This window comes from Pyxicephalus adspersus, chromosome 4 (genome assembly GCF_032062135.1).
Source record: "Pyxicephalus adspersus chromosome 4, UCB_Pads_2.0, whole genome shotgun sequence".
In the NCBI taxonomy this organism is placed as follows: domain Eukaryota; kingdom Metazoa; phylum Chordata; class Amphibia; order Anura; family Pyxicephalidae; genus Pyxicephalus; species Pyxicephalus adspersus.
Genome location: NC_092861.1, coordinates 90,701,590 through 90,715,468, shown reverse-complemented (window position 1 = coordinate 90,715,468; position 13,879 = coordinate 90,701,590). Strand labels below are relative to the sequence as shown.

Below are 13,879 nucleotides of genomic sequence, written 5' to 3'. Positions count from 1 at the left end.
TTCCTAAAGCTAGCTAACTAACTAAACCCCACATTACTCACCTGTTCCCATTCCCTCGCAGGGCCCTGCCATATTCTTCTTTCTTTGCTTCATCTTCGGTCATCTTGATTGGCCAAGCTAGGATGATGCAACTCCCACGCAGGTAAAGCACACGCAAAAAAAGCCGAGAATGTCAGGTATCCTGGCAACCAAAGCTTTTGCTACCCATGTGGAGTGATCGGGCAGGTAAGCGAAATTATTGCAGAAGGGACATCACCTGTCCCTTTCTGAAATAATGACCTGTCTAATCATGTACCCATAAAAAATGGAATTTTAGTTTCACCTTTAGTTTTATTTTACCAGCTAACCAAATTACAATCCCTACAACCCAGTGTTGGATGACAGGTCACATAACTGAAGTCACACCCTGTGCCAAACTGCAGCATATGCTTTTACAAGGTTGATACTAATTAAAACATTTAATTGTAGGTCATTTTTTTTATAAATACCTGCTCTTAGGTATGGAACAATTGCTGACATTTTTTCTAAGGTAAGTATAGCTCTACTTTAATATGTGTTCATAGTGCCTGAAGGGTCTGTATTTATTAAATAGCTTCTGGCTTCTAATTTAATTATAAAACAAGACAGGAAACTGCCCTAACAGTTTCTTCTAAACAACAGGAACCAGGACAGCAGATGCATTCAGTTTGATATTGTTTACAAATCCCAGTAATTGTAAATCTAAATGATTACAAACCAGAGTACATTGTTGTGTCTAGAAACAGAAGTCTGAATATTTGCACTATGCTAGCCATGTTGGCTGGAAGGTCAATAATAATATTGCAGAAAAGACTCCAGTTATTGTGGACAAAACATTATGTTATGAGTCTCACTTGAATATATATAAAAAGCATAACAGAAGGGTCTGACGTTTAATCTGCTAAAAGTTTGCCTTTCCTGGTTCTTCCTTTCCACCCTCATTAACCTGAAAATAAATGAAAAATAAAGCCTTTTTATTAACTTATTTAGTTTTTTTTAAATACCTGAATTCAGATCTAGTGATATCATTAAGATTATGCAATACAAGCAGATCATGTCTGAAAGGCCTAACATGGTGTTAAAGAAAGTTTCCTAAAAGCAGAACTGTTTGATAATGGCCATATGTGCTAGAGAATCTCTATGAAGAAATAACTCAAACCCAATTAAACAAAAGGGGTGGGACAGAAATAGTTCAGTAGGGAAGGGAAAGTGTTCTTCCCAGCTCATTTAAGATGGGCGCACCACCTGGCACTTTTCAGTAACCACCCCGTTGTTTTTGGGTGGTTACTGAAGAGCTGGGCCACCACCAGCCTACAATTTCTTTCTGGGTTGAGCACTGAAGTGGGTGGATGATTCTAATGTCCATTGGTCAGGAAAAATTGAGTTTTTTTGTGAATTACAACAATGCATCTTATATACATGTTGCACAAAACCTGATCTGTGGGTCATCCAACATATGCAATGATTACATCTGAAACAGTTGAGCATAAATCCAATTCTTTCATATGACCTTGTGCCAATACTTTATGCTATATACCACGCAATGCTGCTAAAACTTCTAGTACTAGTTACTATTTGATTTGATTTGATAGAACATCAATATTTTGTTCAATAAAGCAATGCACTCATGTTCAGATAGGAGTACAATGGTTAAAAGCGGACAAGGTCAGAAATGTAAGAGAGGGAGATGACGCAAAGCTGAATTTCCTTTATTAAAATTCTGCACTTGCCTAGCTATACCAAATGTATTAGCTGCAGAAAGAATGTTAAGCAGAGAGCTGCAATTAAACCATATTGTAGCTGGCGTGCAATATACTGGATAAGAAGGAAAAGGTTGAGAAGTCTAAAAAGCCAGTGTCACCTCACATAAATTATACAATGGTAAATCTGCTCTCATGGAAGGAAAAACAATAGAATACAATAGAATAGAACACAAAGTTTATCAATCTGCTCCACATGCATAAGCAATGTCTTCCCACTAATTTTCAGAACAGTTTCCATATGTCCTGCTTTATTATTCATTTTACATTACGTATGTGTTTTCTCTTTGTAGCATTTGATCTCAATTACCATCCTTGTATTCTCCCATTTATCCGGCAGTTCTTTTTTTAACCTTCCTCCTCATTTTCACCCATGTCAATTTTTGTATCACCCTAATAATGCTTTCCAAAAGTGATAAACATCAGCTTCATTTTTTGAAGCGTCCCTTTCAATGTCTGACAGTTTCACTCTGGCAATGGTACAGTATTTTAGAAGTGCTGCAGATGTAGCTTGCAAGGTTTTTTCATGGTGATTCTCACACACTCATTGGCCATATTATTTTGGCTTCTCATAGGGAGGATGTCGCAACCACTCCAGATATGGCCTATGCAGACACCACATCTCTTGTATCACATATGCAAAATGCACAGTACAGGGTATTATGGTCCCTGGGTTTTGCATTTTACCTCACCACCTTGTAAAATACATTTTTCATCAAATAAGATCCTGTGTAGCAGGTCAATGTTTCTTTAACAATGTAGTTCCCAACATGGTAGCCTTTAAACCACATGTTAGATGTAATATACAAATGCTCAACAATGTTTTTAATAATTAACAGGGATGAAATCTTGCAAGATGATTTAGAATGCTTTGTGATACTTTTGATGATGTCACTGGCGCTCTCACTATTAAATATTTTGAATACAATAAAATATATTATTTTAAAACTTGTACACCCCCTAAGCAACAATCCTCACAGAAAGATGTACCCCTGTTCAGTCAAAACCACCCACTTCTTTTGACTTAATGTCTAATATGTGTTGTTTCTATGCAAAAAATTATTACACTATATGCACTACTTAAAATAAACTAACTAAAGCATTGATTATATCAGCACATTATAATAAAGGGAAAGCACACTACAACTATTTAAAAAGTCCTGTTAGTCATTATCAACACAAAAGGGGTAAAAGAAGTAGCCATTGCATTTAAAATATTGTTATAATTATTATTCATTAATATTTATTCTACAAGGATGATTCCCCTATTAGTAATTACTTTATAAAACTCTTCAGAGTAGTACAATGTTTCATGTTTCTTACCTCAGTTGGTATGGTGGGATCTTTATTACACCTTCTGGGGCTTCTAGGACATCTGTGAATGGTAACAGAAAATGTAAATGTAAGTACTACAAATGTTTATGATGTCAGGGCACTCATATACTTTACTATGCATGAATGACTGTAAATAGGTTTATAGGTAAAAAAAGAATAAAAATACAACTAAACTGCCACCACAAACCAGCTGCATGCATTTCACTAAAATTTCTAATCAGGGAATAGTTCTTCAACAATGGAATGTAGTTCAGCTACATGGGTGGGATGGGGGTTAAGTAGTCTGGGGGCATATTTGCCCTTATTACTTGTTGATGACCACTGTCATCTGGTACAATTGTCTTCACCAATATTTATTAGCTTAATCTCTAATGTAAAAGAAAAAAGGTGCATCTTTTAGACCACTAGAGAACTTACCCTTACCTTGCTTGCTTCAGCCTTTTTTAAGTTTGAGCAAATGCCATGTTTGCCCACAATGTAGAAACAACTCCAGGGAGTAGCAGCTGAACAGCTTAAAAACATGAATAAAGCCAATTGGATCCATCTTGTAATGATGGTTTCAAAGGTTTAGGAAACTTATTTTAATATTTATATTATATTATTATTTCATTTTTTTTATAAATATTTGGCAATATTGGCAGAAAACAAGGCCTCTATAAAGCATTTTAAAACTTGCAGGTTTAAGGCTTTTGTGCAGTGGGTGCAGCCTTCCATGGGATCTAATGTAGATCTTAGGTAATGTTCAAAAAGTGTCAAATTTCCAAACATCTAATATGTTCCAATTTACTTCCTTACTAGAAAGATTATGAATTACCATTGTACCTCTGGGGGAAGTTACACATTTTGAAGAATGATCTCATGTGCCATATGCTACATGATGGTCTGCACAGTAGTGGGGAGGCTGTCTGGAGTGCTTTGTAACTCGGTAGCTGTACTGCATGGCATATAAAACACAAGGACTTGAAATGATAAAAAGAATAAATCAGTAATCATTCTGGACAACCTCCGCCAATCTATAACTCCATTACTGGTAAATTGCTGATAAAGCAAAAAATTGTATGAGTTTAAAAGCTTTCAACCCTGCCTTTCCAATCTACCAGATCTATTTTTTACCAAACTTGAAAGCTAGGCCACCCTACCATGATTTGGATCACAGTGTTTTTTATGTTGTGCTGCTGAATAATGTTATCTGAGGGATCAAATACTTCAGCAGAGGAATTTGCCATGTATCTGACCATTATTCTGAAAACAGAATAATCTGTTAAAGTGCAACAAAAATAGAGGTAATCTAGCTATAGTTGTTGTGCTTATGATAGACCAACACCCTATGGGCTTTGTTCAACAAACAATTAATATTTTTATGTATGTGGTTATAAATAAGACCTGTATCTATAATGAAAGAAAAACCATATAACATATTAAACGTAACAATTACCAAAAAAATTCACAGGTGATTAATCCCTGTAATTTAACACACATGCACCAAGAAGCTACACATTTTTGGTAAATGTTACTTTCACTGATTTAAAAAAAAATATATCCCAAAGACTTGTAGCAGAAAGCTTGATAATTAAAAGTTGTTTTTTATTTAACAGGATTTGGCTATGAACAGTTTCATCTTCAGGAAATGCCACTCTTGGCAATGATTGCCTTTGTAACTTCTGAGATGCTCTTTTGGGACAAATTAGTTTTGTTTTTATTTTTTTTACTTGGTTTACTGTTCTTTGTTTGTAACGTTAGATAGTTTTTCTACTAAAAAGCAAAATGTCTTAGATTTGCTTTTAGATTGAACGTCTTCATCTACTTTGATACTATTGTTTTTATGTTTTTTTTGCTTCCAAATACTTCCTCCTCCTAAGACCCAGAGACAAGTTATGTGATTGTGGCATTTGAGGATTCAGAAACATTTACTATGATTGATGGGGAGACCAGGGTCCAGTATTTCTCTAAGTACTAATGGCTGCCTTTGTTTTGAACTTTTGTCTTACATTAAACAAGTTATCATAAAAGGGTTATTTTCCAACATTGTTTTTGCACATTTATGACGATTTCATCAGACAATCACACATGTTAGTGTATTGCAACAGTGCTATAGTAGTGCACTATATCAGTTGGATGAACATCCTGCTACCTAATGGACCTTACAAAATTCACCAAGACAAAGTGAAGAAAACATTCCAAAGGTGCAATTATCTCATTAATGAAATAGGATCTATACCAAATACCCCATCCCATAATCCTAGACCTCACATATAAATTCTACAAGAACCAAACACACAGACTACTTTTTGGAATTTCAGTTAACCACTCAAGTTTGTACTAAGAACCCAAATACATGAATTGTGAGATGTTAGAGCTCACTGGGATATTTTTCAGATTTTCTCAAAAGCCTGAAATTACAATTCAAGAATGTGCCACAGTTTTAGGCAACAGGGGTAAAAGAAGGTTAACACTGATGCAAGCTTTTTGATTTTACTACAATTAAGACTTGCAATCAATCAAATAACTCTGCACATGAGCTTGTTTCTGGACCCCAGTACACATTTTTGACAAGCTCTTTCACATCTTGCACTCCCCTTTATATCTCGAGTGCCTTGCAAAAACAGTTTTCCCTTTCACATTAGCAACTCCCCTTCAAATCTGGACCCCTTCGCTAAAATTAGAGTATCTCCCTTTAAAATCAGAATCCTCACTTTACATCAAAGCTATGATGATTAAAGCTAAGGTCCCATTCAAACAAAGAAGAATAGTAAGGCTCCTTTCAGAGTGTGCTCTAAAACTGTGCAGGTAACCTGTTCCTGGTGCCCCTTTTTTAACTGCTAATACACCCGCTTTTTGGAGTCAACATTTGATGAATGATGTGCTGTGCAGTTGCAATGTGGTTCACTGCACTGCAAAAGATTATGGGCTGTCTCAGATGTGCAAAAACGCTTCTCTAGAGAGAGGCTTCTTAACTACCTGACACAGGGGAAATGAGGCGAAGGAAATCTAAAGCTTTTTTTACCTTTATTGTTTGGGGGAAGGGATATTACATGTCTGGGATAAACAGCAAAAAGAACCTGACAGAGCTTCAAACCCCTCCACAATATAAGACATTAAAAAAACAGCCTAAAATAGAATCTTCAGTTCACCTACATACAATCAAATCGGGCATCTGTTCACACATTACCTGTATATTATGGCAGGATAACAATAGTCATTCCAAAAAGCAAATGAAAATGGCAAAATCAGAAGTGTTTGGGCTGATGTGCATTATGGTTACCGCAATACACGTTAACACACATTACTATTACAGATGGTAGTACACTACCATGGGTGGCCACGTGTAGATCCAGCCATAACGCATACTGACATCAGTAATAATTACTCTCTCAGGTAATGCCATGTCAGGATATTAAAAACCAAAACTTCTGGAAGGAATTCAAAATGTTGATTAATGCAGGGATGCAGATTTTAACAAAAACATTTTTAAATGCTATAGGTGTAAGCACTGGAATCTGACCTGATTTATGCCCCCTTAAAATCCACAGGTATATAAAGTTAACACTTTACTAAGAGATTGGGGCTCCAGTATTGGTCAATTAAGTGTTCTGCAGATCAATATGCAGACAAAAAGAGAAAGCAAAGTATCAGTGGGCTGCTCTTGCTGGGGGCAGGGAGATGACCTGACTTTTTTACTTAACCAGGGGATAGAAATGAGAGGTCACCAACCCGGGTCCACTGTCTATAGGAGGAAAAATTTTAAAAACGGAGTATAAAGTGTGGTGTATAAAGGATTCTGACTGTTTGTTTACCTTTCCGACAAGGGTTTAGCTGAAAAGTTTACTATATCAAAATATAATATATGATTGGTAAAATGTTAGGCTGAGTATAGTGAGCCTGGTAATGGACATCTGCTGAGAGATATGTAAACAAACCACATCTGTCAATAGACAGAATTAAACATGCATCATGGTTCACTAAGCAAATGCCACTGTGTACTTTAACAAATCTAGTTTGTATGAAAAATGGATAGAAGATCCAACTAATAATATTTATATATATATATATATATATATATATATATATATATATATATATATATATTGTTTATAATTTAGTGACATGACTATGCACTCTGTAAGCGCACTGTAATGTGTCGTACCATTTAAATATATGATATACACACACACACACATCACATGTACATGGGTTGTACATACATGAAGGAGATCCACCTACAGAATCTATAGAGCCCAGGTGCAGCACAGCATGCTTACCAATTGCTACAGAGCAGTTCTCTTTAATTGCCTTGTATTTGTTGCCAGTGGCTTCCTTCTGCAGTTTTTTCAGGATTTCTTCCATGTTTGCAGTAGGCAGAAGTGATGATGCCGAGAAGAGAAGCAGCTAAGCCCAGGATTTAATGATCTCCCAGCCCCCTCTGATGGAAGGTCTCAGTGCGCACCATCATCCCAGGCTCCCAGTGCTGATGAATCATCTCATGTCTCCATGCCATGGGATCAGCCTCGGCTGCTTCTGCCTTGGCTTGAGTGACAGGAGGCCGTTCCCAGCTTGTGAGGGGAGGAGGAAAGGGCTCCCACTGCAAATTATTCTATTAGAGAATCCTTATTTCCTACTTTACCCTCCACCGTATAAAAAGTAAAATGGCTAGGGACGGAGGCTGGGAAAGTACGGCGAGGGATTTCCTGTGGGTGGAATGAGCAGACACTGGCAGTGTGATATAGGTGGGAGTGAGCATGCTCAGCACTGAGACATGAGCGCTCCTTGTCACCTGCTCAGTCTGTAGAAGTACAAAAAAATCTTTTATCTTTTTTATCACCTCAACAACTTCGTTTTTCTAGGATTTGTCCCCGGAACTGTCCCCTAGCATTTAGTTTGGATAGTTGTCTGTACTCAAGTAGTTGACAAATATATACCACATTAGGTACAGGGGGCAGGACCCCATGTTAACACTGAAAATGTTGAACTAACCCTGTGTACACTCTTAGCTTATGTACACACATGCAATAATTGTCGTTGGAAATGAGCGATTAACAACAGATTGTTTCATAATCATTAACAAAACATTGCACAACAGGCCAACAATGCCGATGAACGTCGCTGCAAATGAACAACCGTCCTGGTAGATATGTTTGGGCGACGGTTTTTCAGTGATGGTGGTTCCGCAGTACAATTTTTCTGGTACACGTCACTTCCTGGATTGTTCAAACGATCGTATCTAGTGTGTGCACATAATTGGTTGATTATATGTGAATGATCGTTTCATTACAGCATGTACAGAATCGTGCACTATAGGATCGTTCAAAAAAATTGTGAATAATCGTTGATCTGTCGTTAGTCGTTTTCTAACGACAGTTATTGCACGTGTGTACCTAGCCTTACGCATGTCTATCAAGAGTTTGCATAAAACAGAAAACCTTAAACATTCACTACAATAGATGTTTATGGAAATGGTCTTGGCAAGCTTTTGCAAGTGGTTGCAAAGTGTTCTAAAGGACATCAGATGTCCCCATGATCATTTTCGACATCAACCATAAGAACCGCAGCCACTTACTACAACATTCAGCATGCACGTATAAAGGTATAACAATACCTCCTCCTCACCACTGACAGATGCATAGAGGTTGAAAATGGAGTAGGGAGTAGCTGACTGCATGGTTTTTAACTACTTGTCTGTACATGTAACATAATTTTGTAACCCAGAAAAAAAAAGTATTAGGTTGAGCGATCTGGTGCTGGACAGGCTCAGCACAATTTCATCAAAAAGAGGGAGTCGGGGAGAGGGCAGGGGTGTAGGACGGGTTTTAGAAAGTAAATGTTTTATGCTGACCACTGTTGACCTGGAATTGAGGTCTTCAGTAGGGGGTCTGTCACTGAGGGGCTTATCACTAAGGTTTGCTATGCAGGTTGGTCACTGAGGTCTGCAGTTTGGTGTTGACCAGGGGGCCTCTTACTGAATTCTGCACTGGAGGTTTGTTACTTTGGTCCATACTGGTCTGTCATTAGGCACTTAATCGTGGAGGTCTGCCCTGATTAGGTGGTCTATCATTGAGGTCTGCACTGGAGTTCTGACACTTTAAGGTTGATCCTCAAGGTGTGCACTGTCACAAAGGAGTCTGTTACATCTGCATCAGCGGGTCTTTTACAGGGATCTGCATTGGGAGTCAAGTCTTCACATCTGCTAATAAGGTCTGCGCTTGAGGTTTGTCACAAATTGAGGCTTGCACAGACTAAAGGGGACCTGTTACTGAAGCCTGGACTAGAGGTCTGTAACTAAGGGTTCTATCACAGTGATCGGCACTGAAAAAGAAGTCTGTCACTGAGGCCTGCACTGGGGGCTTTGTTACTGAAATCTGAATTGGGGGTCTGTCGTTGTGGGGCGTAATACTGAGGTCTGAACTGGGAGTCTGTCACTGCAGTCTGCAGGGGTGCAGACCAGGGGTCTCTCACTTCATAGACTGGGGTTTTGAGGTCCATGCTGGGACTCTTTTAAATTGCATGTCTGATTTATTGTATTCAATCCTAAAAATAATACACGAGTCTCTTGCATACTCATCTTAGCAATAAAAAATGTCCAACACATTTAAAATGGCTCTATACATCAGCATTCCTATCCATTATAGTTCTTTGTCCTTGAGACTTTGTAGTACATCATTTTAAGATAGCTTTAAGATATTTATTGATTCTAAATAAGGGGATTAAAAATAATAATAGGTTTTTAATGGCTCTGATTAAAATAAAAAGTAGTAGTTAAGGCAGAACTAAAGCCGTAATACTCACCTGTCCCTGTTTCATCGCAGGGCTCCACCATCTTCATCCTTCTTATCTTCCTGAAAATGATCTCCTGCCATATTGATTGGCCAGGATGGCTTAACTTCCATGCATGGTTTCATTCATTCCAGACATGTGCAAGGGAAGCCAGTATTGCTGTTTATCTCTGACAACCAACGCTAAGCTGTGCATGTCTTGTCCAAACTGTTTTTTTTAGTTTTGTACAGAATGTGGAAGGTATAGAATTCCTTTTGGGTTACTGCTACCTGGGACCCTGTTATAGAGATATACCCTCATTTAATGTCCTGCTAACAAGATTTAGCAGGGAACCCTGGAGCAATGCAAGGGAAACCCAACATATTTACATTTGTGGTACTTTGTATATGTGTACAGCTGTTCTCAGGCCTGTTTGATAGTACAGTGGAAATAACCAGGGCTCTAAACTAATGGTATGGCACTACATAATAAAGTTTAATGATGATCAGAGCTCCATGTGATTTTCTCATACTATATCTTACATTCATTTGCAAAGGAACCAAGGAAACTGATAATTTATTTTATTTACCATTACATAGCACCAGTTCAAAACACTCACATGCACAATTAAAATGAATAGAAAATAACATTTGCTTAACTGATCACAGATGACAGGTTACAGAAGTAGCAATCTTTGCTTCCATTCTCAGAGAAGGCTATGCCTGCAGACTTAAGTTACTGGAATCAGATTTTTCTTAGGTTTCTTAGTGATTTCCACCCTCCAAACCAGGGTATGAGCTGGTTAAATGTTACAATGTTACAAACATTCTGGTAACCACTAATCTATGACATTCACATTTTCACTCTGACAGCACCTCTACTGCAATTTTGATTTTAACAGTGAGTTTTCTGTTTATTTTGTTCAAATTCCAATACTAGCCTAAGTGCTATTTAAGCAAATATCTTAATATAAATATTATTTATTTATCTAGCACATGGCCAAATAATATAGAAAACTCGTATGATTGTGTTTGGTTAACGCAATAGTGCTGCCACTTTGCTTCTGGCAGTGGAGCACCAGATTTTTACCTGCAACTTTATAGTATTAACTTGCCTTAAAATGTAGGTTTGGTTTTAATCTTGGTTTCTAGGTTTGAAAAGTAACAAAGCAAAAACAAAAAACAATAGGTTATTACCTTTTGCAGCAGAATGATGGTATTGCCAGCCACTGACTGATGGTGCCTATAGATAGCCCTTGGTAGAATATCTACATAATGTTGTGTTCCATTACCCATTCATTGTTGCTAAACCTCCCTCTGGGTTCAGGAAACTACAACATCTTTTTATGGTGTGCATGGACCGTTCCTGCAGATTCTGATCGTAAATTCATGCTTCTGATCTCATGGTGGCCCTGTTTCCTTGCCTCTTTGTTGTGATGTTGGTCTCCTGATTGACAGTGAACCCTGTAATTGCCATTGTACTGCCAGTTGACTGATGCTGTTTTTTTTGCTCGTACTGTGCTTTGATACTTCTGAATGCTGACCCTCGCCTTATACCTAACTGCTGATGCTATCTCCAGAATGTTTGCTTCAGAAATCAGAATATACTCTGCTATACCTATCCAGGTTTGGAAAGAATCTTAATGTCAAGGTTTTAGTGCTCTTCTACAAAGCTTTCTTGTAACAGGGAATTTTTAATCCCTATGCCTAAGAGGTGCCTAACACACATTTATTTTGTTGCCCTGCAGGATGGTGTTCTTTCAATATTCCACTTCTAATTTTTATCAGATTCAGCATTTGCTGGCAACTCAATTTGCACAACAGTCTTGGTTCTCATAATAAAAATTATTGCCAGGGAGGTAGATGCTGCATATTTTCCACCATGGATATTGTAATTTAAATCCGTTTCTACACTGCCTCAGTACGTGCCACACTGTGACAGAAACAGATTCACTTTTATAAAAAGGTTCCATTAGTAGGTCCAGCTTCCTTGTTTTGTTGTCTGCTCTTCCTCCTTGGCTCACACCCATTTGGTGTGCACATGAAAATGTCTTGCTGCATGACAGTATGACTCAGAGGGTGCTTGTCATCTACAGCCATATATTGTTTTATGTGCGACTCTGTAAAAAGGCAAGCAGTGACTCTAGAAGCAGACTCTGTGCTATTAACATTTAACAATTGTGATGATGATAAATCCAATAGTGTGAAATAAATTCATAATTGTACATCTTCCCTGTTAGTTCGAAGCATGTGCTGTCCCTGCCTTCTCTGGAAGTAGATAATCGTCAGGAGTCAAGTAATGCAGGGACTATGTCCGAGGTATGCCGGAGCTCCCAGCTCTCCCAATTTTTGCTTGACAGCTTTCCAGCTCTCATCATGGTCCCGCATTGTCATGTGTTATAGTGGCAAAATGGATTAGTAAGGTGTAATTCTGCTGGCTTCCTTTAAATGGTGCCATTAACCTCAGAGTGTAAATTCAGTTCCCTGAATGGCCACTGTTTCTGACAAGTTATCAGTGATAGAAGTCATAAACATCCACCAGAGACATTACATTTATTGCAGCTGTATTTAGGATACAGTCTAATTAAGGCTATCAAAAGGCTGGGGTCATATAAGAAAACAGAAAAAAAGGCAACATAAAATATCATAGCTTACATAAGCCAAAAATCATATACCAATCATCTACATATACACTAATCATACACCAAAAAATGTATAGGCTTAGAAATGCATATATCACCTATATAATAGGTCTGTGTTATTGTTAGGGAAATTGTAAAGGATTCCCTTGGCTACTGGTGTAATCATTGGAACAGGAAGTGACACCAATAAAAACCTCAATGTTATTCACATTTCTCCCAACTCATCATCAGTGCTGTGATGGTTAGAGGAGTATTGTTGCAGCCAACTACTATCCAACAATGGTGGGGGAATTCATTTTTTACACTAGAAGCCATACACTATGGAACAACACTCTCTTTACTGGCCACATTTCCAGTTGTTTGGCAGCATTCCCCTTTTTGATACCTTTAAGGTGTCCCTCCTATTTTCAAATGTTATTATGTATACAGAAGAGCATAAACATCTCTGCTCCTGCACATTGAGTGGACTGATTTGATAAAAGTAATAATAGATTTTATATATGGACCCCCCTCAATCCAGTATTGCAAAAGAGACCCTTGGGACATTTAGTTTAAATACAGTTTGTAGTCTGTTCTATAATTCACACGCTAGAGGGTGCTGTAAATCCGTTCAACATAAAGACAAAGACAACTTATTGGTAAAGTTCAGCACCCAACATTGATTGGTCAGACCACATCTGGAATATGCAATCCAGTTTTGGGCACCAGTTCACAAAATGGATATTGTGAAATTGGAGAGAGTACAGATAAGGGCAACTAACATTATAAAAGGAATGGAGGAGCTCAGCTATGAGAAGAGATTAGCTGAACTGAATTTTTTCTCCTTTGAGAAGAGATGTTTAAGGGGGGATACAATAACCCTATATAAATATATAAATGGTCCATATAGAGGACTCTCATCCCAATTATTCATTTAAAGGTCATTGCAAAGGAGCAGGAGGCACTATGCGTTTGGAGGAAAAGAAATTTAATCTTTGCAAAAGAAAGGGATTCTTAACTGTAAAGTCTGTGAAAATGTTGAATAGCCTCCCTCAGGAAGTAGTTTTAGCACATTCTGTAGATTGAACTCAATGGACTTGTGTCTTTCTTAATGCAACACATGGCAACATACCATACATTCATTGGTGCACTGGGTTACCTTTTTATTGGTAAAGACAGCTGCAATTTTCACAACCCAACCATAGTAGGAATGAGCCCCTATAACAGTATGTTAGTGGCCACAGTTTTTTCCAACGTTTAAGCGTACCTAAACAACCCTTTTATATAAGGTAATAATTCTGTTTGTTTGTATCTTTTTTAAGTACACTACCCTTTTCAAAAAAAAAGGGTGCAGCACCGCCTCCTAATTCTGAGTGGGAATGCAAAGCCTCCCGGGATA

The 13,879-nt window shown here is 37.8% G+C and overlaps 1 protein-coding gene across 2 annotated transcripts in view; it reads right to left on the bottom strand.

The window, feature by feature from the left end:
* The window catches only part of ARFGEF3 (ARFGEF family member 3), a 59,598-nt gene extending 51,812 nt beyond the window's left edge, over positions 1-7,786 (bottom strand). For both annotated transcript variants that reach the window (XM_072408955.1, XM_072408956.1), the window contains exons 1-2: positions 7,373-7,786; positions 3,102-3,153 (exon numbers count right to left, since the gene is read on the bottom strand). In XM_072408955.1, coding sequence (XP_072265056.1) covers positions 3,102-3,153; positions 7,373-7,457 — 137 coding nt within the window. In that variant the 5' untranslated portion in view covers positions 7,458-7,786. The remainder of the gene's footprint in view (positions 1-3,101; positions 3,154-7,372) is intronic.
* Between the last annotated feature and the right edge of the window lie 6,093 nt (positions 7,787-13,879).